At 60.5% G+C, this 24,423-nt stretch overlaps 3 protein-coding genes across 3 annotated transcripts in view; 2 read left to right on the top strand and 1 right to left on the bottom strand.

Moving 5' to 3' along the window:
- Positions 1–11,953, top strand: part of ANKRD11 (ankyrin repeat domain containing 11) — a 141,374-nt gene extending 129,421 nt beyond the window's left edge. The window contains exons 9-13 of the mRNA XM_065640605.1: positions 665–7,380; positions 8,584–8,682; positions 8,788–8,931; positions 10,003–10,095; positions 10,774–11,953. Coding sequence (XP_065496677.1) covers positions 665–7,380; positions 8,584–8,682; positions 8,788–8,931; positions 10,003–10,095; positions 10,774–10,959 — 7,238 coding nt within the window. The 3' untranslated portion in view covers positions 10,960–11,953. The remainder of the gene's footprint in view (positions 1–664; positions 7,381–8,583; positions 8,683–8,787; positions 8,932–10,002; positions 10,096–10,773) is intronic.
- Positions 11,954–12,216: 263 nt separating this feature from the next.
- On the top strand, positions 12,217–18,115 carry SLC22A31 (solute carrier family 22 member 31). The gene is made up of 11 exons (XM_065640663.1): positions 12,217–12,271; positions 13,226–13,357; positions 14,855–15,321; positions 15,884–15,987; positions 16,067–16,221; positions 16,329–16,497; positions 16,826–16,971; positions 17,063–17,171; positions 17,241–17,455; positions 17,559–17,670; positions 17,767–18,115. Exons 1-11 carry the CDS (start codon positions 12,217–12,219, stop codon positions 18,113–18,115), a joined length of 2,013 nt encoding a protein of 670 aa, XP_065496735.1.
- A 272-nt stretch (positions 18,116–18,387) lies between these two features.
- On the bottom strand, positions 18,388–24,411 carry CDH15 (cadherin 15). Its single transcript, XM_065640607.1, has 14 exons — positions 24,240–24,411; positions 22,380–22,532; positions 22,042–22,197; positions 21,830–21,974; positions 21,586–21,746; positions 21,261–21,389; positions 20,959–21,144; positions 20,631–20,884; positions 20,350–20,492; positions 20,031–20,267; positions 19,725–19,964; positions 19,187–19,323; positions 18,966–19,121; positions 18,388–18,891 (listed from the first exon to the last, which is right to left on the bottom strand). Exons 1-14 carry the CDS (start codon positions 24,288–24,290, stop codon positions 18,694–18,696), a joined length of 2,346 nt encoding a protein of 781 aa, XP_065496679.1. The 5' UTR covers positions 24,291–24,411; the 3' UTR covers positions 18,388–18,693.
- Positions 24,412–24,423: the final 12 nt, after the last annotated feature.

Here is a 24,423-nt window from a genome sequence, read left to right as displayed (position 1 = left end):
TTGGCCTTTGTGTGAACGTGGGAGTGATGTTCGTGGCCTGCAGCTGTCTGTTAATACAGAGACGTTAAGAGGACAGTGAAGTTAGACCCTTGTCAGAATATCTGCACGCTGCTGCCACGGTCAGGAGTCCGTCCGTAGCTGTAACCCAAATTCTGAGAACATAAGTGGCAGCCGTAGCTCCGGGAGCTCTAGCTGCTTGCCCTGGCAGCCTACGCTGAGATCACTGCCCTGGTGCAATCGAGATGTAGGATTGGAAACCAATTGCAGGTAAATGGATGTCTTACCTTTGAAATGTGGGTCGTATTCCCTTATTTGCCCCGCCAGTGCCACCACTGTGGCTGTGCCAGAACCGCTGCAGGTCTTAATTAGTGCTAATTGGAGTTCCAGTCTTATGGGGAATCTCGACCTACGCTGTTTGCAGTCATAACCCTGTTAGCGTGTTTTTCTCTTGGTTAAAACCCTGGACGTTGTTTTGAGGAACACCCCGTGTGGGTCTGGATCTCCCAGCCTGGTGCTTGGAGCTTTGAGCCGCAGACGTGGGAGGGGCTGGGGGGGCAGAGGGGCGGCAGGGCCCTTCGCAGGGGTCACGTCTGCAGCAGACTGGTGATATTCCCTCCCCAAAACCCCTTGCAGCCCTTAACACGTTGTTCTCCTCTCTCCGCAGAGACCTCAGAAGAGGAGGACGCCCCTTCCTTCGCTCCCTCCAGCTCTGTCGATGGCAATAACACAGACTCAGAGTTTGAGAAGGGTTTGAAGCACAAGCCCAAGGCCCAGGAGCCGCCCAAAACCATCACCCCGGTGAAGGATGAGTATGAATTTGATGAGGACGATGAGCAGGACCGGGTCCCGCCAGTCGACGACAAACATTTGCTGAAAAAGGATTACAGAAAAGAGACTAAAGCAAACAGTTTCATTTCCATACCCAAAATGGAAGTGAAAACTTATGGTAAAAATAACACAATTACACCAAAGAAAGCTGCCCACCGCATCCTGTCGGACAGCTCGGACGAGGAGGAGACCAGCGTGGCTGTGGGGACGGGGGAGAAGCTGCGGCTTTCGACCCACTCGATATTGCCCAGCAGCAAGATCCGGGAGCCCGCCAGCACAAAGCCACAGAAGGAGAAAAGCAAAGTAAAAAAGAAGCGGAAGAAGGAGACGAAAAGCAAAGAGGTTCGGTTTGGCAAAAAAAATGACAAATTTTGTTCCTCTGAATCAGAGAGTGAAAACGTGGAGAGCGAGGAGGACGATAGAGACTCTCTGCAGAGCTCTAGCTGTGTAAAGGACTCCAGGCTAGTGCTAAAGGAATCCTCCTTGTTTAACTCTCTGTCTGTCTCGTCGACCTCTTCTCATGGGAGTTTAGCGTCCCAGAAACATAATCCCAGTCTTACAGAACAGCACTCCAAGCACTGGAGGACGGACAATTGGAAAACCATTTCTTCCCCAGCTTGGTCAGATGTCAGTTCCTTATCGGACTCCACCCGGACGAGGCTGACGAGCGAGTCAGACTATTCGTCCGAGGACTCGAGCTTAGAGTCGCTAAAGCCAGTCAGGAAGAAACCAGAGCACAAAAAGAAAAACACCTCACACAACACTGTTTCTGAGAAAAAGAATTCATTCCATAGCAATGTGGATGGAGCAATTCCAAAGCTGGACAAGGAGGGGAAGGTGGTTAAAAAGCATAAAACAAAACACAAACATAAAAACAAGGAGAAGGGGCAGTGTCCCATCAGCCAAGATATTAAAATAATCAAAACCTTTTCTTTTGAGTTTGAGGACTCTAAACAAAAGCCTGAGAAAGGCTTGATAGTAGAGACAGAAAATCCAGTCGAAAACAAATTGAAAGTGTTAAAGCATGAGCGAGAACATGGCAAGAAGGAGGAAAAGCTCCCCAAAGGTAAAGCGGAGGAGAAGGAATGGTTGTTTAAAGATGAGACTGGAAAATCCTCGAAAGAGGAGAAATCATTAAGAAAAGTCAAAGATGGTAGTAAAGACATGAGCAAATCCTTCAGAGAAGGATTGAGTAAATCAGAAAAAGAGAAACCTGTAAAGGAGAAATCTCCCAAAGAGGAGAAACCGAGAATACACAAGGAGGAGAGGAAGAAGAAGTCAAAGGACAAGCAGTCAAAATCTGAAAAGAAGAATGAGCTGAAGGAGGAGAAGGTTTCTAAACTAGAGAAAGAAAAATCCTTCAAGGAGGAGAAAGAAAAATGCAAAAAAGAAAAACTTTACAGGGACGAGTCTGGGTTTGATGAGTTCAATAACAAAAACCAATTTCCCGAAAGCGAGGACACAAAATTCAGCCTTTCGGATGATCAGCAAGAGAGGTGGTTTTCAGACTTGTCTTCTGATTCATCCTTCGATTTCAAAGGTGAGGACAGCTGGGATTCTCCGGTAACAGATTTCAGGGAGATTAAAAATGACACCGTGGCAAAACTAATAATAGAACCCGTGAAAGAGGAAATTAAAGACAAGAAAAAGGAAAATAAAACGAAAGAGAAGAAGGAATACAACGAGAAACGTAATGAAAAGGACATTTTCTTAAAGAAGAAAGAGAGGGACTATGTGGACAAAAGCTCCGAGAAGAAAAAGGACCAAACGGACAGACACAAAGTTCCTCCTAGTTATTTGCCTGAAAAAGATAAGAAAAGGAAGGATTCTGCAGAGGGTGTCAAGGAGAGGAAAGAAAAAGATACAGGTGAAACCATCAAAGACAGAAAAGATTCCTCGGATGGCTCTAAAGATCGAAAAGATACCAAAACGAAGCAGGAGGAGCCCTATCGAGACGACTTTAAAGAATACGGCTGCGAAACGTTCTTCAAGGATAAGTCTGACCCTGAGTTCGGTGGTAAAGCTCTGGAGAGTTGGGAGAGGCACCATTCTGGGAAGGAAAAGGAGAAGAAAGATGCTCCTGATAAAGAAAAAAAAGAAAAGGTGAAGCCGGAAAAATACAAGGAAAAATCCAAAGAAGGCGACAAGGAGAAAACTGAAAAAGTTGCTCCTGAGAAAATCCTGAAAGACAAAGAACTAGACAAGAGTTTCAAAGAGAAAAAAGAAACTAAAGAGAAGTACAAAGACTTGCACAGCAAAGACAAGGAAAGGAAGAGCTCTTTCGACCAGGTTAAAGAGAAGAAAGAGAAAAACTTCTCGGTGGATCGAGAGGACTTCTCCGAGAAAAAGGACGAGAAGAAAGGCAAGGAGAAGAGCTGGTACAGCATCGCGGACATCTTCACGGATGAGAGCGAAGACGAGAGGGACGATTACAGCCTGAGCGGGTTCAAAGTCGGTGACTCTGCCGGGAGCGAGATGCACCGGCTGGACGGTCTGCAGGACAAGGACGACGGCGCGGCCGCCGAGAAGGAGTCGTACCCCGACAAGCACCGCAAGTACTCCGAGCGGCAGCATTCCGGGGAGAAGCAGAAAGATAAGGACTCCAAGGAGAAGAAAAAGGACAAAGGAACATCGGAAGGGGGAAAAGAGAAGAAGGACAAAGGTTCCTTTGAAAAACACAAAGAGAAGAAAGATAAAGACTCCACCGAGAAGTACAAGGACAGGAAAGACAGAACGTCCATAGACTCCACTCAAGAGAAGAAAAACAAGCAAAAGCTCCCAGAAAAGGTTGAAAAGAAACACGCCAGTGATGACAAGGTGAAAAGCAAGCATAAGGAGAAGCTGGATAAAGAGCATTCCAAAGAGAGAAAGTCTTTGAAAGGCGGGGAGTCGGAGAAGAGCCTGCTGGAGAAGTTGGAGGAGGAGGCTCTGAATGACTATAGAGATGACTCCAACGACAAGATCAGCGAGATCTCTTCTGACAGCTTCACAGACCGAGGGCAAGACCCAGGACTGACCAGCCTCTTCGAGTCTTCTAACCTCTCTCTTAATGATGCTGAAGAAAAGTTTAAGGACTCTCTCCCTTTACCCTGCTTGCAGGACAAACTCAAGGAGAAGGAGAGGCACAGGCATTCCTCATCTTCATCAAAGAAAAGTCACGAGAAAGAAAAAGCAAAGAAGGAGAAGACCGAGAAAAAGGAAAAAACAGAAGAATTCAAAGACTCCAGCAGCAGAAAGGATTCCACTCATTACGAAAAAGATTTCTCTGTGGATGGGGAGGCTTTTAGCTCTTCCTACAGCATGAAGGCAGAGCCTGATGAGGAACCAGAGAAAAGCATTGATTACTTATTTTCTGAAAAGAAAGATAAAAATGATTCTGAAAGAGAGCTGTCAAAGAAGGCGGAAAAAGAAAAGACTTATGGTTCCAGTACCATCAGTACAGTCAAAGAGAAAAAGAAGCGAGATAAACACAAGGAAAAATGGAAGGAGGAAAAGGAAAAGCATCGAGACAAACACACAGATGGTTTCTTTAAACATCACAAAGACGAGCCAAAGTCAACGCTCAGAGACAAGGACAGTCCTCAAGTTACTGCCTTCAAAGATAAATCAAAGGAGGACAACCTCAAATTCGGTGAGACTAAACTGAAGGAGAAGCTCAAGGAGAACCAAGAGAAAGACAAATCAGAGTCCATCAAAATAAGCAACGGGAATGAAAAAATAACCCTTTCCAAAGACAGCGGCAAGAAAGATTCCAGGCCAAGGGAGAAGCTCCTGGGAGACGGTGATTTGATGATGACCAGCTTTGAGAGGATGCTGAGCCAGAAAGACCTGGAAATCGAGGAGCGCCACAAAAGGCACAAGGAGAGAATGAAGCAAATGGAGAAAATGAGGCACCGGTCCGGAGACCCCAAATTAAAGGACAAACTTAAAAGCTCGGAAGAGGCACGCAAGAGGAGTCTGGATCTGGCAACGAAGAAGCCGTTAACGCTGGACACTCAGCTCAAGGACAAGAAACTGAAAGAACTGGGTCCGCTGACTCCTATGCTGTCACCAGAAAACAAGGCTCAGCCCGCGGCTGCGCCGGACTCCAAGGACTGGATCGCGGGCCCCCAGCTGAAGGAGATCCTCCCGGCGTCCCCCCGGCCCGACCAGAACCGGCCCACGGGCGTCCCCACCCCGGCGTCTGTCGTCTCATGTCCCAGCTACGAGGAGGTGATGCAGACGCCCCGGACTCCATCGTGCAGCAACGAGGACTACGCGGACCTGATGTTCGAGTGCGCGGACTCGCAGCACGCGCTGCCCATCTCCACCATGTCCATGAACGCCTGTTCCCCCTCCTACTTCGACAGATACGCCAATGTTTCCAGTGGGCTCCCCGAGAACCCGAGCCAGACCCCAACTCGCACCATACCCTCCACCAACCTCTACCGTTCCATCTCGGTTGACATCAGAAGGGCACCTGAAGAAGAATTCAGCGTCGGGGATAAATTTTTCAGACAACAAAGCGTCCCAGCAACATCAAATTATGACTCTCCAGTGCAGCATTTAATGGAGGAGAAAGTTCCCCTTCCCTCTGTTCCTGCGGAGAAGTTCCAGTGTTTATCTCCTGGGTATTACTCCCCAGATTATGGGGTTTCGTCACCCAAAGTGGAAGCTCTGCACTGTGCGCCGGGACCTGTCAGCGCAGTCGCTCAGTCGCCCGAAAGTGTCTTTTCTGGTTTACAAGCAAAATCCTCCCCTTCGCACAGGGATGAATTGCTGGCTCCTTCGGTAGAAAGTGCTCTGCCCCCCGACCTCGGCATGCCCTTGGACACCACGGAGGAGCAGCAAGCGACCGCCTCCATTATGCCGCCAGAATCCACCTACTTACCACCAATCGAAGAAAACCATTTTAGTTCGGGGATGCCGGAACAAAACAATATAGACTGGGACAACCCTCCTGCCAGGAACCCCGACCCCACCATTCCTCCCAGCCTGATGGGGAACCCGGCAGAGCACCCTGTCAGCTGGTCCATGGGCTCGGAGCTCCTCATGAAATCTCCCCAGAGGTTTTCCGAGTCCCCTAAACCTCCGCTCTGCTCCCTGGAGCCGATTCACCCTCCACCGGTAGCCTTCATTCCCACAGATTCTTCCTACCCCGTTTCTCCCGTCTCGTACCCTCTGTCTGTGTCCGAACCGGGGCTGGATGAAGTCAAGGAGGATGCGGAGGAAGCAGTTCCAGGAGAAACAGCGAATGCGGAGGAGCAAGCTCCATACATGTCCCCTACTAGGTTAGACACGTTCTTCAATAACTGCAAGGCTCTCCCAGAAGAAGCACCTGAAATACCTCCAGAGCCCCCCTGTATGCCAGCAGAACCTCAGGCAGAAGCCATCAGCATGCCAGAAAACAACTATTTGGAAAACAATAACGCTGCACCTGCAAATACAGAGGACCCGGTAACGTGGCCGGATCCCTTCACCAATACAGAAGATGACTTGGACCTCGGCCCCTTCTCACTGCCAGAGCTGCCGCTCCAGCCCAAGGACGTTGCAGAGACAGAGATGACGGAGGCAGAAGCGGTAGAAGAAAGTCCAGCAGCAGCTTCAGAAACGAGCGCTGGGATCATAAAAGCGAGCGCGTCCGTCACAGGGGCTGGAGAGGCAGAGGAGCCGCCGGCCGGCCAGGCGGCCGCTGTCCTGCCCGTGGAGACGGAGCCGCAAGCAGAGGAGCAGAAGCCAGAAGCGGCTGTGCAAGAAGCCACCTCGGAAGCGCTGAACGGAGCCGAGGAAAAAGGAGCGGAGGACTCGGAAACGCAGATTTTCCAGCAGACCCCGTCCGAGGCTGCTCAGGCGGAGGGCAAAGAGGTGGAGGCCGCGCATGAAGAGCTGTCCTCGTCCGGCGGGGTGGCAGAGAGCGGCTCCCAGGCCTGTCCCCCGGCCGAGGGCAGCGTGTCGCAGGACGGCGCTGCGGCCCGCGGCGCCAGCCAGGTCCCCTCTTCCCAGGCAGACGCACCTTCGGGCAACGCTCAAGCAGAAATCGTTGAACCGGTACAAAAACCAGTAGCAGAAGCTCCCAAACCACCCAAAATAGAAGAGATTCCTCAGCGGATTACCAGGAACCGGGCTCAGATGCTCGCCAACCAAAACAAGCAGAACGCTGCCTCTTCAGAGAAGGAATTTCCTCCGGTGTCTGCGCCCGCCACACGTGCCAAAGGCCGCATCTCGGAGGAGGACGATTCCCAGGCTCAGCACCCGCGCAAGCGCCGGTTCCAGCGCTCCAACCAGCAGCTGCAGCAGCAGATCAACACGTCCACCCAGCAGACGAGGGAGATGATACAGCAAACCCTGGCAGCTATCGTAGACGCTATAAAACTGGACGACATTGAACCTTATCACAGCGACAGGTCCAACCCCTACTTTGAGTACCTCCAGATCAGGAAAAAGATTGAAGAGAAGCGGAAAATCCTCTGCTATATTACTCCCCAAGCTCCGCAGTGCTACGCCGAATATGTCACCTACACGGGCTCCTACCTGTTGGATGGCAAGCCCCTGAGCAAGCTCCATATCCCAGTGGTGAGTCACCTTTTCTCTTTAAACCGCAGCATCGGGGACTGTCCCCTCCCTTGCTGCTACAAGCACCACGAGCGCCCTTGCAATGCCGACGGCACCCCAGCCATGGCTTTAACCTGCTTTTAGATCATGCTTGTGACAACAAATCTAAGCCTCAGTAGATGGATGGCTGCGTGATAAATGCATCCTCTGAGGTGCTGTGTTTTTGCAGAGAAGACCTTAGGCTGGGCTTAGGAACCTGAGATTTGTTCAGGCTTTAGAGCTAGTTCATATTAATCCAGTGGATTTGAGGCTGGAAGGCAGAACTGCTTTTACGAGTGATACAGTAATTGGATCATGAACCTAGAAGACTGTAGGAAAAAATGTTTCTTAACCCCTTTTTTGTTTTCCCAAGCACTGATATTTGCCGTGCTGATAGCAGACACTCCTTGGCAGCAGGGTCTGCATTTCCCTGCTGTACTCGTGAGCGGACCCGCTCGTACAAATGCATCTGTAAACGTAAAGCTGCAGGCACTAAATCTGGGATCCAGCCTGGAGGAGGAGGGTCGGTCCCACAGCCATGTCAGGCTTCGTTCCTGGGTGAAATGCTCAGCTCCGTGGGTGTTTCTGTTGCAGTGTATTCCATGCAGGAGTTCCCTTTCGCAGACGTTCCTTTTTGCAGGAATCACTACCGGCCTTTGCCCCTGCGCCACAGTGCTTGCAGCCTCTGTTCTCATCTGCTTGTTCCTTCCCAGACTGACCCGGAGCCACCTGCTCCTCTCTTCTGCACCTCGGGCTGTACTTGGGGAGCACTTTGCTCCCCAGGACAGTGCAGCGCAGATCAGGACACAGGCCCCTTCCCAGGCCGTTCGGGCAGTGTTTCTCCAGCAGCATCATCCCCTTCACCAGACGCGCTCAGGCCCCTTTACAAACCGCCCTTGCAGCGCGTGGGGTGATTTAGGCTCTGGTTCTGCAGGCTGAGCTCGTCTCTTGGCACTGGACACCTCTTGCCTGGTTGTCTCGCCCCTCGTTGTGGTCTGAGCGCTGGCGGGACGTTGTCCTTTGCCACCAGGCTGCTGAGGACACGGGCAGCGAGCTCCGGTGGGGTGGCACTGATGCCCTCACCAAGCCCTTGGCACTCGGTGCCGTGGCTGTGCCGGGGATCGGGCAGGCCTGCCGGTGTGCGCCCGGTAGCGCCGGCTCTGACCCCGCTGTCCTGTGCTGCAGATCGCGCCGCCGCCGTCGCTGGCAGAGCCGCTGAAGGAGCTGTTCAAGCAGCAGGAGACCGTCCGGGGAAAACTGCGGCTCCAGCACAGCATAGAGCGGGTAAGGAGGGAGCTGGGGAAATCTCTGCTGGGGAAGAGGTCCCGAATTTCCTCTGCTGGCGATACCGAGGCTGCCACGTTCACGACTTCGTTTGCTCTTCCCCAGGAGAAGCTCATCGTCTCCTGCGAGCAGGAGATTCTGCGAGTTCATTGTCGGGCAGCAAGGACTATTGCCAACCAGGCTGTGCCCTTCAGTGCCTGCACCATGCTGCTGGACTCCGAGGTCTACAACATGCCTCTAGAAAATCAGGTCAGTGCCTGTCCTGGTGGAGAAGGGGTGTCCCAGAGGTGCTGTGCAAGACCCCGAGGGAGACGATGCTTTTCTGGAAGGAGGGAGTTACTGGTGCTCTCCCTCCTCAGGTGTCTGTCACCCATCGTGGCACAGAGGTGCAGGACATCCCACGGGAACCCTCCCCAGCACGTGCCCGAGTTGCCTAATCCATCTCGGGTTCTGGTGTCGCGTGTTCTGGGATACCCCGTGTGTGTGAAATATATCTGGGAACATGGGGCTACAGGGAGCATTGTGTCTCTTTGGGATCAGAGCTGACTCATGTCTATTAGTGAGTCTCAGGACCCTCTGCCCTTCTTCCTTCATCAGGTTCATCTGCACACTCGAAAGGTTTATTTTGCTACACTCTGGGATGTCTTTTCCTGTTGAAGGAAGGGGAGAGAGCCATTAAATTGATTTGTGCCTGAACAGTGGCTTTCAAAGAGCCAGCCTGTCGCACAGCCCACAAAAAGTGGTCGTTTCTTCCTTTGATTTCACATAGTTCGGTGCTGGAGAAGGAGAAATCGTGTCCGGTTTCCGCAGGCAGTGCCGTGCGGCTGCGGGGGTCCCCAGCTGTCCCACCAGCACCATCGCAGCCCCAACCCCGCAGCTGCTGCCCACCCTGCATGGCAGGAGGGTCCTGAGCGCATTAGTGACCTGGTGTATTGATCCAGGAGCCTCGATCTGTCCCTCGGCATTTCCCAGCCAAGTGCTGGTGCTTCTCCAGTGACGACGTTATGATGTAGGGTGTGAGCTGAAGGAGGCAGAGAGGTGTGGGTGCTGTGACGGGCTGGCACGGACAGATTCTCTGCAAAGCAAGTGAAAACGGGGAGTGCGTGTCCATGTGTGTGTGTCTCTGGGGCTGGAGCCCCTGGCAAAGGGCTGCAAGAGCAGCTGGGAGCAGCCTGTTCTATTCTCCCTCCCCGCAGGCCCCTTTCTTGTTTCTGATGCTCGTGTGCCCTAAGAGAGGTTTGAGTATGGCCTGTTAGACCTGTGATGGCTTAAAGTACAAAAAATCCACCACGTAATCCCCTTTTGATGTCTTTCGCTTAGGGAGACGAAAACAAATCGGTCAGAGACCGTTTCAACGCGCGACAGTTCATCTCCTGGTTGCAGGACGTGGATGACAAGTATGATCGGATGAAGGTGAGAGGGGCGGGGGGAGCATCGGCGGGGGCTGCGGGGGCGCAGCTGCCTCTGCTGGCTCCCAAAAGGGGGAAGGGAGGCGGGTTCTGCTCCGGGTTGGCCGGCCGGCTGTTCACTCTGCTTCGCGCCATATGGTCTGGAGCTTTCTCGGTCAGCTGAACCCTTGGGGCTCGCTCTTTGCCAGCGACACATGCTGCTGCGAGCTCCAAACCTATGGCCAGCGTCAAGACGGCAGGAGCCCATGCTGGGCGCTCTGCAGAGCTCCAGGTGACAAACCCTGGCACGGCAGGCAAGCGGGGACAATTGTCCTTTCAGCTGGTGACACACAGGGGGTTGGCAGCTCCCTCAAAGGGAGCAGGACCCTGCTCTGGGCAGCCACTGGGGACTGTGTGCCGAGGCTCACTGGGGTCAGTGCTCTGAGCACCTACGAGCCTAAAAGCCGCCCCACAGGCCCTTTCAGGTTTGCCCCTGCTCCTGCTGGAACTGGGCTTGGCAGACGTCCCAAGTCCAGGTTTCCTTCTGCGAGGATGCTTGTGCCATCCCTCGCTCCGTTTGCTGCTCTGTGCACCGTGACGGCTGCGGGTCCCCTGGCCGCGCCGGCTGGGACGGGCAGCAGGAGCTGTTCCTCCCCCTCCCGCTCACCCCTCATCTCCGCCTGGTTTTTGTTCCCCGCTCCAGACGTGCCTGCTCATGCGACAGCAACACGAAGCTGCCGCCTTGAACGCGGTGCAAAGGATGGAGTGGCAGCTGAAGGTGCAGGAGCTGGACCCCGCGGGGCACAAATCCCTCTGTGTGAACGAGGTGCCCTCCTTCTATGTGCCAATGGTCGACGTGAACGATGACTTTGTGCTTTTGCCGGCATGACAGTTCCAAACCAGGAGACATCACTGAACACTGGCAAGGACGGGAGCCCTCCGAGGTCGGGCGGTCGAGCTCACATTCACCCTTACCGCTTGCTGATGAATCCCTGGTCAGAGGAGGAGGAAGCAGCTATCGGCAGAAAAACAAAACAATAAGAAAAATAATTGCACTTTCTTCACAACGCGTCCCTCGCTTCCGGACTGACGGCAGCTCCGCCGGGCAGCGGGCCGGGGCGCGTCTCCCCGCGCAGGGAGGCAGCCGGTCTGCGCGGCAGCGAGCGCCCAGCGGGCGAGACTGGCAGGGGCGCGGAGGGAGGAGGCCAAGGACACCCTTTGCGTGGTGCAGAAGCTGCTGAGCGGGGCCAGCGACCACGCGATTCATGTACTTGTGAACACCGTGATTTCCAGCTCTCTGTTTTCCACCGGTCGCGGATCTCCGCTCGGAGAAGCTGCAGTAGGAAACCATGGGGGGAGGGGGGGAGCGTTTGAGTTTCTTGTTCCATCCTGGGTATGTCTGAAAACACAAAAAAAAAAATTTTAAAAAAAGACACAAACAATTGGAAACAAAAAGACAGTGCCCAAGTTGGGCAGAGGCGGCTCTGAAGGTGCGGACGGCTCCGGGTCCGCTCGCCGCCCTGGGGAGGAGCGGAGGAGCCGCCTGTGCACCGTGCGCCGGAGCGGCACGGCCGGCGGGGAGACGGTGACGCAGAGAAAGGACTTTGCCAACTGTGTTTTTAATGGAGTAAAATCCATGTGGTTTATATATTTTTTTTCCTTTAATCTTGGGCATTTCGTTTCTCTTTCTGAGAACATAACTTGAAAACACTACAGAGCCAATACTCATATAAAGAAAAATTGTATCCCATAAATGCTGTACAGTTTTTATATACATTAACAATGTACTTTTGCTGCCTTCTAGATAATTTATTTTGCAACACATTACTGCACAGTTGTAAATAACTTATGTACTGTAACATCACTTTCAGTTATGTGTAAAGAAATAAATAAATTAATTAAAATTATCTTTGTATGTATAGTTCACCCTAGGCAGCACTTTCCCTGTCAAGGACAAAATAAGTGCCGGGACGGCGTGTGGTGTCACGTGGAAGCCCGTCTGATGCTCTCAGGTACGCACAGGTCTGGCCGCGGTCCGTGGTGTGGGGATGCTGACCTGATTTTTAACACTGTGTTGTTTTTTTCCTGTTTTGTGTTGGGTGGTACCAGAAACCCAGCGGTGCAGCCGGTTGTGGCGGGGTGGACCATGCGCCAACTGGGGGTGCAGAGTGATGTGACGGGTGACGTTTGGGCTGGGGCTGGTGGGTTTTACGGACCCTGTGTATCCGTAGCGGCTGCAAGTTGCGGAGCTGCTGTTTTGGGGCTGCAAAGCTTGGAGAAGGATGGGGGAGCCCAGCGCTGCCCGTTGTGGTGCTGGGGCACCGGCGCTGGGTACTTTCTGGATCAAGAGGCCAGTTGCTCTTCTTTCCTTCTTTTTAATACTGCAGAGGAGTCTGTAATCCCACAGAAAGATGATGCCTGGGTCTGGCAGGAGCAGTCACACGGTGCTGTGCTCTGCCCCCAGCGTGTCCCAGTCCTCTGCAGCCCGGGAGGGACCGGGGGAGGCTCGGTAATGTTCTGGGCATGCACGTTGCGTGGGTTTGTGGCAGGTGACACACAGCACGGGTTTGTGGGGCTGGGGACACACTGCGGGGGTTCGGGGCAGGGACACGCTGCGGGGGTTTGCAGATCACTGCTGAGGCTGCTCCGTGGTGGGAAGGAGCCACCAGCTCGGCGTTGCCCGACTCGCTCTTGGGTTGGGTGCCAGCTGTTCTGCGGCCATCCTGCTGCCGTGTGCTGGCACCGCGGCCTCTTCTGCAGGGGATGGTGCTGGACGTGCGGCTCTCGGCAGAACCACGACCCAGCCCGGGCTTAATGCAGTTGGCAAAGTCGACCCTCAAGCACAACCTTGCAAGGACAACACTGGAGACAGATTTAAGTGCCTCTTCCAAGACTCTGTGCCTTGCTCACACCTGCTGCTTGGCCTTCCCTGGCTGCCCCCTGAACACCCACTGCCGGCGCCGGGTTCTCCTGCTTTCTCTGTTGGGCTTTGCAGGGTGCACGTGCTGGGTGAATGTCTCAGCTGCTGCTTTTGGAAGCAGAAATGTTATAAATGTGGTTGGGCTCCTCATCCTCTGCTCAGCTGGGGGGGACGGAGGGGACACGCCGAATTCTCAGCCACTTTGCAGCCCCATTCGCCTCTTTCTGCGGCGCAGGCTCTCGTTCAGCCCAGGCAGCCCCGCTCCTGCGGCGGGCGGTCTGGGAGCGCGGGGAGCACCGAGCCCTCCCCGGGGCGCGGGCAGCACAGGCAGGAGCGGGCAGCACAGGCCGGCGCTGCCAGTATCGCGGCAACACACAGGTCCCTGGCAGGAGGGTGCCCACCGCGCTGGGACGGCTCTGCACCCGGCTCGCCCGACTCAGCCACCAGCTTTGCAGCTGGTTGAGGAATTTTCCACCGTCCTTGGGCCAGGGAGCTCAAGGGTTTCACTCCAATGCAAGAGCCGGGGGGTCCTGCCTTCCCCTGACCCCCCTCCTGCCTGGGCACCATGGGCTGGTTGCCCAGAGGTTTCAACAAGAAAGCAGCCACAAGTGACATTTATTTCTTATCTCCAGCCCTGCTCTGTCTTTTGTTAAATTACCATAAATTATTCCCTGTAAGCATGGAGACACCTTTAATCAACCATGTAGAGCAAGAAAAGTCCTGTACTGTCTTCTCACCCCAGTGCTGGGAGGCTCCGGAGCCCCCCGGGGTAAGTTTTCCTCCCGGTGCCGCCGGGTTGGTGGGTGCAGGTACCTCCTGGGCCGGGCAGCGCCATGCTCCCTGCTCTGTAACGCACCCGTGTCACTTTTTCATGCTGTGGTTCGTGGACACAGCTCTGGGTACCGGGGGCCTGCGCCGCCGCAGCCCCCCCGTCCTTTTGGCTGTACGATTTCCCGGGGAGGGGGGCAAAAAGCGACCACAGGTGTGATTTTTCTACCGTTGCACGTACCGAGCTGAGTGCCAGAGCGATGCAGTTGTCCCAGAGATAATGTTTGTAAATAAATTTTGGAAAGAAGGAAAAAAAAAAGCCTGTTTGCAACTTGGCTGCTTCGCTGGCTCTTCCCACGGGCTCCCCGTGGCACTGGGTGCGAGTGGCTCTCACCAGTTCCCTTCCTGAGGGGGGCAGAGCCCACCAGCCCCCTTAGAGGTTTAGGGGGAGCTGGGTGCACTGGTGGGTGGTCGCAGTGGGGTCCTGGCACCCCCGGCTGCACCCCTGGGACCCCCAGCACCAACTGGACCTGCCGGTCCCCCCGTGCTTGTCTGGAATCCCAGGGAGAGCGGAACAGAACTGGGCTGGGGGGATGAACAGGACGGGGCGGGTCTGTGCAAATCGGGCTTTGGGGGCTTAACCAGGCTGGGAGCACAAACCGGGGCTTGGGAGGTGAACGGCTCTGGGGGCAAACCGGGCGGGGGGGTGAACCGGGGTGGAGTGGTGAACTGGGGAAGGGGGCCGAACCGGTTTGGGAGGGGCGAACGGGGCTGAGGGGCCTGAACCAGGACTGGGCAGGGCGAACCGGGTTGGGGGGACTGGACCGGGCTGGGGGTGAACCGGGCTGGGGGCACTGAACTGGGCTGGGGGTGAACCGGGCTGGGGGCACTGAGCCGGGCTGGGGGTGAACCGGAGTGGGAAGAGTGAACTGGGGTGTGGGGGGCAAATCGGGCTTGGGGGGCCGAACCGGGCTGGGGGGAACGAACCGAGCTGGGGGGTGGAACCGGGCCTAGGGAGAAAGAACCAGGTGGGGCGGTGAACCGGGTTGGGAAGGGCGAACCGGTGCTGGGGGGCTGACCCGGTGGGGTTAAGGAGGGCAGAACCGGGCGGGGGAGGCCGAGCCGGGCGGGGCCGGCGCTGGGCGGGGCCGCTCCGCCCCCACCTGCCGGCTGCCGAGCCCGCGCGATCCCCGGTGGCGGCGGCGGCGGCTGATGGCGGCGGCGGGGGGGTCGCGTCCGCGGGGCCGGCGGGCGGCGGGGGGGTGGCTGCCGTGCGCGGCGCTGGCGCTGGGCTGGGCGCTGGGCTGGGCGCTGGGCGCCGCGCCCCCCCACCGCTGCCGGCCCGACGCGGCGCTGCTGCCCCCCGCGCTGCGGCGGCTGGCGGGGGCCGCGCTGCTCCGCGCCGCCGTCCCGCGGCTCCGCGGCGGCTGGAGCCCGTGTCAGCTCTACCGGTACCGCCCCACGGGCACCGGCAGCGCCCGGCCCAACGGCACCGGGCCCTGCACCCGCGGCTGGCACTACGCCCTGCCCGCTGCCGGCCTGCGCTCCAACCTCGTCACCCAGGTTTGGGGGGGCGGGGGTCACAGGGCCGGGGGGGAGCCCCTGGGGCCGGCGGGGTCTGTGGTTTTGGAGGGGGCTGGGGGGCGACCCCTGGATACAGAAGGGGTCGTGTTTATGGGGAAAGGCTTTGGGGATGGATGTCTGGGGAGGGGGAAAAGGAGCCTGATGGGGGAGCGGCGGGGAGCAAGCTGGGGACACCAGCAAGGGTCCCGTGGGAAAGTGCAGCGGGTGGGGAGGGGGACTTTGCATGGGGGCGACCAGGGATCCTGGGGAAGGGAGAGAGGTTCTGGGGGGGTAAGGTGGGAGGTACCCGTGGAAGGGGCTTTGGAGGTGGCTGGGGGAGCCCTGGGGGAAGAAGTGTCGGAGGGACAGGGGACAGAGCTCTGAGGGCTCTCAGCACTGTCCCTCCACATCCAGCCCCACATTTCTACTTGTGGGGTGGGGGCTGGCCAGAAGCCCCCCAGGCAACTCATGGGGTTGGTGACCCCGTCTGTCCCAGCCCTGCGGGGGGTCTGCCAGGACCCCCCTGCCGACGTGTCTCTGCCGTGTCCCCCCTCACCCGCAGTGGGACCTGGTGTGCACCTCGCGCTGGAAGGTGCCCCTGGAGCAGACCACGCACCTGCTGGGCTGGACACTGGGCAGCGTCACCGCCGGCCTGGCCTGTGACAGGTAGCCGAGGGTCCCCGCGGCAGCCCCCCCAGGCATCGGGGCACCATCCCCAGCCCTGCTCACTGTCCTTCCCCTGCAGGTTTGGCCGCCGTTCCACCTTCGTGGTGTCCCTGGTGCTGGCGGTGCCCCTGGGCCTCAGTGTGACGCTGGCTGTGAACTTCGTCATGGTCCTGGTTGCTCGGCTGCTCTTCGGGGCGGCGCTGGCGGGCGCCTTCCTCTCCCTCTACGTGGCACGTGAGTGTCCGGCAGGGCTGGGTGGTGGCGTGGGGACCGAGGATGCTCCAGGGTGCAGGATGCCCCATGACCATGGCACCCATGGTGCCCCCTCGCCCCCCCTGCAGGGCTGGAGCTGTGCGACCCCCCGCACCGGCTGGGGGTGACCATGGTGGCCGGGTTCTTCTGGATCGCCGGGGAGCTGCTGCTGCCGGGGCTGGCGGTGCTGTGCCGGGACTGGCGGGTGCTGCAGGGCGCTGTCACCATGATCCTGGCTCTGCTGGCTGCCTGCTGGTGGTAAGGACCCCCCTGGGCTGGGGGGCTGTGTGCGCAGGGAGGGGCTGCTGAGCTCTGGGACTGGTGCCAAACTGGTACTGTGCCTGGGGAGCGCCGGGCCAGCACCCCAGCCCGGCACACCTTGCCCGGGGCCACGCTGGGGATCAAAGGCTGTCCAGGGCTCTCCAGGTGGAGCACAAGGACCCCCCCCCGCCCCGAGTAAATGTTTGCTCAGGTTTGAAGTTGCGGGTTTCTGGGCAGCGTTGCCCTGAAGCCAGGAAGGGGAGGTCAGCGCTGGAGCGGGGCCAGGCCCCTGGGGAGCCCCGTGACCCCAACGCTTGTGCCCCAGGTGCCCGGCGCTGCTGCTGGAGTCGCCACGCTGGCTGCTGGCCACCCGGCAGCTGGAAAGGGCCAGGAAGACCCTGCAGGCGCTGGCTGAAAGCAGCGGCCCCGGTTCCGACAACGGCTCCTGCCACCAGGAAAGCTTCCTCGCGGGTGCGTGGTGGGGGCCAGACCAAACCAAACCACTGGTGCCAGGGGCAGTGGGACAGTGCCAGCTCTAACGCGGGTCCCCCTGTCGTGGCAGAGCTGGAGTCCCTGTCCGAGGGGTCCCCGCAGCCCCGGTACCACGCCGTCTGCGAGATCTTCGGCACCAGGGTCATCTGGAAGAACAGCGTCATCCTCGGCTTCGCAGCGTGAGCAGGTGGAGGGGATGGTTGTGGGGGGGTCCTGTTCACAGCCCCCTGACCCTGCTCTTCCCACAGGTTCATCGGCTCCGGCATCCGCCACTGCTTCACCCGCAACCTGGCCCCCCACCTGCCTCACTTCTTCTCCTCCTACTTCGTGCTGGTGGGCACCGAGGCGGCCGCTTGCCTCTTCATCTGCCTGACGGCCGAGCGCTTCGGGCGCCGCGCTGTCCTCCTGCTCTGCACCATCCTCACCGGCATCTCCTCCCTCCTGCTGCTGGCCCTCACCCAGTGTAAGGACAGAGGGATGGACAGGGGACCCCCACCCCCCTGCGGTGGGAACAGGATGCTCGAAGGGGTGGATGTGCAGGATTTGATGGTGTTTCCTCCCCCCAGACCTGCTGGACCTCATTGTCCTGACCCTGTCTGTGGTGGGTGTCGCTGCCTCTCACGCCGTCACCATGCTCAGCATCTTCTTTGCCAGCGAGGTCCTCCCCACCGTGGTCAGGTAAGGGGGGAGCTGCCACCCTCCCCGTGCCACACTGGGGTGGCGGGAACCCGGGCATGGTCCCCTGGGTCCCTTCTGAGCATGTTTCTCCCACAGGGGTGCCGGGCTGGGCCTCATCATGGGGGCCAGTTTCGTGGGCAAGGCGGCCGCCCCCATCACTGCCATCCCCAACAGCCGGGGCTTCTTCCTGCACCACGTGGTGTTTGCCTCCTTCGCCATCCTCGCCGTCCTCAGCATCATGCTGCTGCCCGAGAGCCAGGGCCGCAGCCTGCCCCAGTCCCTGCAGGACGGCGAGAGCCAGCGCCGGCCCCCCCTCTTCCGCCGCCCCCCCCGTGAGGACCACCTGCCCCTGCTCGCCCCCCACGGCATCCCCCACGACTACTCCCGCCTCGCCGCCTCCACCAAGAGGATGCTGGGCCCGCCAGCCCCGCCCTGTGAGATGTAGCTGTGCCCCCCCAGGATCTTCCTGCTGCTGGGGGGGCTGAGCACAGTGCTGGTGCCCCCCCCGTAGAGAACAGGGACCCCCACCTGTGGTGCTCATGGGGACAGCGAGGTGCACCTGTGACACATGCAATGGCTGGGCTGGGGGGCAGCGCACCCACCCCACACTGGGGCTGGATCCTGCCCCGGGAGGAGCTGTGCTGGGAGTCCTGGGGCGGGGGTGATGCCCCCCCGGGGTGTTTGCAGTGGGTGCTCGCAGCTGCCAATAAAAGTGCCTTGTTTCTACAGGCGGCTGGTGTGGTGGGGGGCCCCGCGTGGCACCCACACCACCAGCCCCCTTTTCTGGGGTGTTTATTATGGAGGGAACCAGGGCACCCCTCACCCCCCTGGCTCTGCAGGGTCTTTCCCCGGGGTGTCCCCTTTTGCGGGTGGTCTGCTTTCCTGCGGTTTGCTGGGCAGGTGTGTGCAGGCGTGTGACCCCCTGCGCTGAGGCCTTGCTCGGTGCGCACACATGTGCAAAGCCCCTGCACCTGGGCATCCCATGCACACGTGTGTGCAAACCCCCCTCGGCCCCCGTCGCCGCTACTGCCCGTACAGGTCTGCCAGGCGGCGGAAGCGCGGCCCCCACTCGCTCAGGTAGTCGTAGTCCTGGTCCTCGTCCGTCAGGCTGGAGACGATGGAGCTGAGGGGGCTGGCGATGGAGCCCGAGCCCTCGTAGTCGTAGATGAGGGCGGTGTCGTAGGGGGGGACGCTGGGGTCGCTGTCGGCCGCCTCCAGCCCCTGTGGGGACAAGGGGACACCGTCAGCCCCGCCGGGGGGCTGCGTGTAAGGGGGGGACCGGGCCCTGTCCCCACCTCATTGATGAAATCCTCGATGTCTGAGGGGCTGCTGGGCAGCTTGCGGGGGCCCGGGGGGCTGGCGGAGCTGAGCGGGGCGTCCCTGCGCACCGGGGGCTTGGCCCGCGGCGAGAAGAGCTCGGGGTGCCGGAGCTGGTTGATGTCGTAGGCGTCCTGCGGGATGCAGGGGGTCAGGGACAGCCCCCCCACCTTGGGCCCCTCCCCCGGGTCCCGCTCACCTGGTCCTCCTCGCCCCCGCCCTGCTCGTCGTAGTTGAGGATGTTGTCGCGCACGTCGTCCCGCGAGCGCTGCAGCAGCCCCTTGCGCAGGGCCCGGCGGCGGCCGCGCACCCCCGCAGCCCCCAGCCCCGCCAGCGCTGCGGGCACAGCGAGGGTGGGCACGGGGGGGCACAGGCGCACGGAGAGGGGGGACACGGGCCGGCGGGGCTGCTGGTTGGGTTGGGATGAGGTGGGTGGGGATGCAGGGAGGGATTTGGTGTGGGGGTGCTGGGCGGGGGGTGATGGGGTGGGGTGGGAGGTGAGGGAGATGGTCTGGGGGGGTCTTGGAAGGAGTGAGAAGGGGTTGCTGGGGTGGGGGGTTGGGGTCGTGGGTAGGGACTGGAGGGGGTGTCCTGGACCAGGATGGGGTGATGTGTGGGGGACGAGGTGATGGCACCTGCTGGGGGGGTTGAGATGGGTGGCCAGGACCGGCATGGGGCTGGGGCGCTGGGGGGGCAGGATGGAGGGCTGGGGGAGGATGGTCAGGGGTCTCACTCACCGAGGAGGAGGATGCTGCTGCCGAGGATGATCATCAGGGCACCGAGGGTGACACCGGCCCCAGCGGTGGCAGCGGCCAGGACACCGTCCTGACAAGTGCCGTCCCGGCCGCAGTGACACACCGAGAGGTTCAGCAGCTGCTGCCGCTCCCGCGGGGGGGACCCCGAGTCCCGCAGCAGCAGCGGGAGCGAGTAGAGCCCTTGGGGCAGCTCCGCCAGCACGGCCAGCACTGCGTGGGTCACTGCGGGGGGGACAGGGGTGAGCGGGGTCCCCCCCATGCAGCAGCCCCCTCTCCGCCAGCCCTCACCGTTGAAGCGGGTGATGCTCCAGTTGCGGGCGAGCTGGGGGTGCTGGGGGCTGAGCTGGAAGTGGAAGGGGGCACCGTGGGGGGGTCGGTCGTCGTCCGTGGCCCCCAGCAGCAGGTTCCCCCCGCGGCCCGGCCGTCCGCAGAGCACCCCGGCCGGCGGCTGCAGCAGCGGTGCGTGGTCGTTCACCTCCAGGATCTCGATGGAGAGCGTGCCCGTGGCGGAGAGCGGGGGCTCGGCTGGGGGCACAGAGAGGGGGTTCAGGAGGGGACAGAGGAGGGGACAGAGGAGGGGACGGACATGTTGAGGGGGGCTGCTCACCGTCGTCGCGGGCGAGGACCAGGGCGATGTACCAGCCCCCCTGCAGGTAGGCGGAGGGGTGCAGCAGCTCCCGCTTGGTGCGGACGGTGCCGGCGTGCGGGTCCAGCTGCAGCCAGTCCGCTGGGTCGTACAGCAGCGCATAGCTGTGGGCGCAGGGGGGTGCACGCTGTCACGCCCCCCAAAACACCCGCCGTGGGCTGCAAACATAAGAGCCTGAACGCGGTGGGCGCTGGGAGGCGATGCGATGGGAGCGGGTGACAAAACCTGTGTCTGCGACTCACGTGAGGGTCTGGAGCTGGCGGGTGTCGGGGTCGCTGGCCGTGTAGGTGGTGATGGGGGTGCCTGGAGGGGCCCCCTCCAGCACACTAACCCGCCGCGGGTTCTCGCGGAAGACGGGCGCCTCGTTCACGTCCCGCACCCGCACCCGCACAGTGGCCAGCGCCCGGGGACTGGCGGGAGCCGTGGGCTCCAGCGGCCGCTCGTTCTGCACTGACACCGTCAGCTCGAAGCGGTCCCGCACCTCGTGGTCCAGCGGCTGCCAAGAGGGGCCATGGGTCAGCTGAGCCATGGGATGCCCCCCCCAAAGCCCCCCGTCTGCCCCCAGCCCACCTTGGCCACGGAGAGCACGCCGTCGTTGGTGTGAGGGTCAGTGTGGATGGTGAAGGCACCCTCGGGGTCGCCCTCCAGGATGGTGAATTTGGCCAGCCAGTTGGGCGAGCCGGCCAGGTCCTTGTCGTGCACGAAGACCTTGCCCACATCCACACCAGCCGCCTGCTCCTCCACCTCCATGGAGAACTGGAGGGGAGCGGTGTGGGGCTGGTATCTGCCCCCTGGGACGCTGCTGCCGTGGGGGGGATCAGCTCCCACCCCGCTGACCCCCACGTGTCCCCACACCCCGCCCCAGCTGCTACCTCCTCCTTGGTGAACTCGGGGGGATTGTCATTGATGTCCTCCAGGTAGATGACAGCCGTGGCGGTGGTGGTCAGCCCATCCCCGGACATGTCGGCTGCCTGCACCGTCAGGTTGTACACCCCCACGGTCTGCGGGGAAGGACAGGATACCGGTGCTGAGCCCCTCCAGCCCCACTGGGAGCCCAGAGGTCCCTCAGCTGATGGCCACCTGCCCTGTCCCCACACCTGCAGCTGCTTATGGCTGGAGCTGTGGTTTCACCAGCTGGGGGGTCTACAGTCCCAGTGCCACCCCGGTGCTGCCCATGCCCCACCCCGTGCCCGCTACCTCACGGTCGAGGCCAGGCCGCGCGGTGCAGATCTCGCCGGTTGTGGCGTTGATGCTGAACATGCCAGCACCGCCCTGTTCCAGGATGGAGTACCGCAGCACCGCGTTGTCCGTGTCGGGGTCATCAGCATCGGTGGCATCCGCTGTCATCACGCAGGTCCCTGCGGCCACAGGAGCATCCCGGTGGGTGTCGACGTGGGGGCTAGCTTGTCCCCCCAGCCACAGCCCCCCCAGCTGGACCCACCTGGCTCAGCCCCCTCCACCACATGCCCCGTGAAGACGTCCTGCCGGAAGAGCGGCCGGTTGTCGTTCTGGTCCACCACGATGATCTCCAGGTCAGTGGGGTCCTCCAGCGTCATGCCGCCCAGGTCCAGCGCGAAGGCTTTCAGCTGCGGGTGCAGAGCGGGTGGGTCGGGGCCCAGCGGCGGGGTGGAGGCAGCCAGGCAGCATCCTTACCCGAAAACGGTCGTTCTCCTCCCGGTCCAGCATGGCGTTGAGGAAGACCTTCCCACTGAACTTGTCGATGGAGAAGATGCCCAGGGGCTCCTCGTCCACCCCCGGCCCCTTGATGCTGTAGATCACCCCCCCAGGCTGCTGCTTGTCCGACTTAATCTGCCCCAGGAAAAGCAGGGCTGGTGGTCCCGAGGCTGGGGGGTCTGTCCCCAACCTGGGGTCCCACTCTGCACCGAGTGAGTCTCCCCCCATGCCATGTCCCCCTCCTGGGGTGCCCTCATGCAACCCCCCTGACCAGAGTGCCCCCCACCCTGCTACCTGGTGAGGGGGTCCCTGCCTACCTGCACCAGGAGGTGGGGGATGCGCTTGTGGTTCTCCGAGATGCTGATGGGGGGGATCACCCAGGCTCTCTTCACCCGCCGCAGACCCTCGTGCTGCCACCAGGCCCGGGGGCTGCCCAGGGCTGTGGCACCCGGCTGGGCTGGGCTGGCGCCCTGTGGGGGGACACGGTGCTGCTGGTGACCCTGAAACCACCAGAGTGCCGTGCAGTGCTGGGACAGGGGGCAGGACCCCGGTGCACAGTGCCAGGGTGCACAGTGCTGGGATACACAGTGCTGGGGTGCACGGTGCTGGGGTGCACAGCACTGGCACACCCTGGTGGGGTTGGGTCTGGGGGAGCGGAGAGGCCACCCAGCTCCCCCATGGGGGTCTCTGTCAGTCCCCTGACATCCTGATGTGACTGTGACAGGTGTCCTGCCAGGCTCGCTGGGAAGGGGTGCCCCACAAATTACCCCGGTGATCCCCCATGCACAGCCCCGTACCACGGCTGGGCTGTGTCCTGCGGGACCCCCACGGTTGGGGTGAAGGAGTTACCCCAGGAGGGCAGGGTCTGGTGTGCCCCAGCCCACGCCACTGTCACCACATGGATGTGGCAGCAAGGGTGGGAGGATCAGGGATCGGTTTAGGCTGCACGGGTGGCCCAGCTGGGGCACAGAGCTGGGCTGCTGGGGGGCAATAGGAGGATGGGGAGGGCTGGCATGGAGCTGGGCACTGTGAAGGGGGGGATTAGGAGCAGGGACTGGGGAAGCAGGACTTGGTGGGGCTGCAAGAGGGGCCAGGGAGCTATGGGGGTTAGGATGGGTCTAGGGGCTGTGAGGGACTGGGCTGGGGGGTCAGGTGTTTGGGTGTGTGGCATAGGGGTCCGGAGCTGTGGGGAGCAGGTGTGGGGCTGGGAGATGGGGGTAGGGAGGGGGGCAGGAGCTGTGCATGCAGCCCAACGGCACATTGGTCAAGGCTCTGTCCCCGGGGAAGGAGCACATCTGGGCAGTGCCAGGCCCTGCACCCACATCTGCACCCCCCCACATCTGCACCCATCCCGGCTGCACCGCTGGGTGCCGGGGAGCCCTGGGTCCCTGCGTGGGGACTCTGCCCAGGGCTGGGGAGCGGGGCAGCGGGGATGGCTGTGCTGGGGGTCCCTGGGGATGGTGAGGGGCTGTGCAGGGGCAGGGGGGCTGCGTGCCAGTTCCATGGGATGGACAGGACAAGGATCTTGTTTTCAGGCTGTGATGAGAGCTGTCCTGTGGCTTCCAGCTGTCCCTCTGCCCTCCCCAGGCGAGACCCCGCCCTTCGCGGGGGGCTGCTAGAGCTTTGGGTGGATGGGGAGGGTGGTGGGGGCATGAGGGGTCCTGCTGCTGAGGGGGTCTGCCCGACAGATCCCTTTTCCTTCCCCTGCCCTGAGCACCCGGCTGTGGAGCCCAGGCCAGAACCTCAACAGCCCCATATGGCTCAGGCCTGAAACCGCAGTGAGGGGTTCTGGGGGGACATGCATGGACAGGGGGGTGCAGGGGAGTCTGGGAGCACAGCTGGGGTGGGAAAGGGGGGAGCAGGCTGTTTCTGAGCACCTAACCCTCCCCCAAATCCCATCTCGCGGTTCACAAATGCAGGCAGTGTGCCGGAGCCGCAGGCTGCCCCCCGCCGCTGCCATCTGTGGGGTGGGAAATGGCCCAAGAGGGGCACCAAGCCCCCGCCACCCCTGTCCCCATCCCCGCCACCCCCAGGGACATGTCTCTGTGGGGTCTGGGGTCCGGCTGCTCCCCAGTACCGTGTCCAGGTTTCCCAACCCGGCTGGCCTTCCCAGGGCACAGAGCTGGGGGGTCCCCATCCCCATCCTCACCCCATCCCCATCTCCCCGCACCCCTTACCCGAGCGCAGAGGGGGGCGAGCAGGCAGGCGAGGAGGAGCGGGGGGCCCATGGCAGAGCGGGGCGCAGTCCGGCCGCCAGCCCCGAGCCGCTCGCCAGCCCCGAGCTAAAATAACGGCCGGGCTGGCTGAGTGACAGCACATGTGCTGCCGAGCGGGCCGGGCCCCCCCCGGCCCGGCAGCTGT

The sequence above is a fragment of the Caloenas nicobarica genome, chromosome 9, assembly GCF_036013445.1.
Source record: "Caloenas nicobarica isolate bCalNic1 chromosome 9, bCalNic1.hap1, whole genome shotgun sequence".
In the NCBI taxonomy this organism is placed as follows: domain Eukaryota; kingdom Metazoa; phylum Chordata; class Aves; order Columbiformes; family Columbidae; genus Caloenas; species Caloenas nicobarica.
Note: the sequence above shows the minus strand (reverse complement) of the source record. Positions and strands in the feature narration are given on the sequence as shown.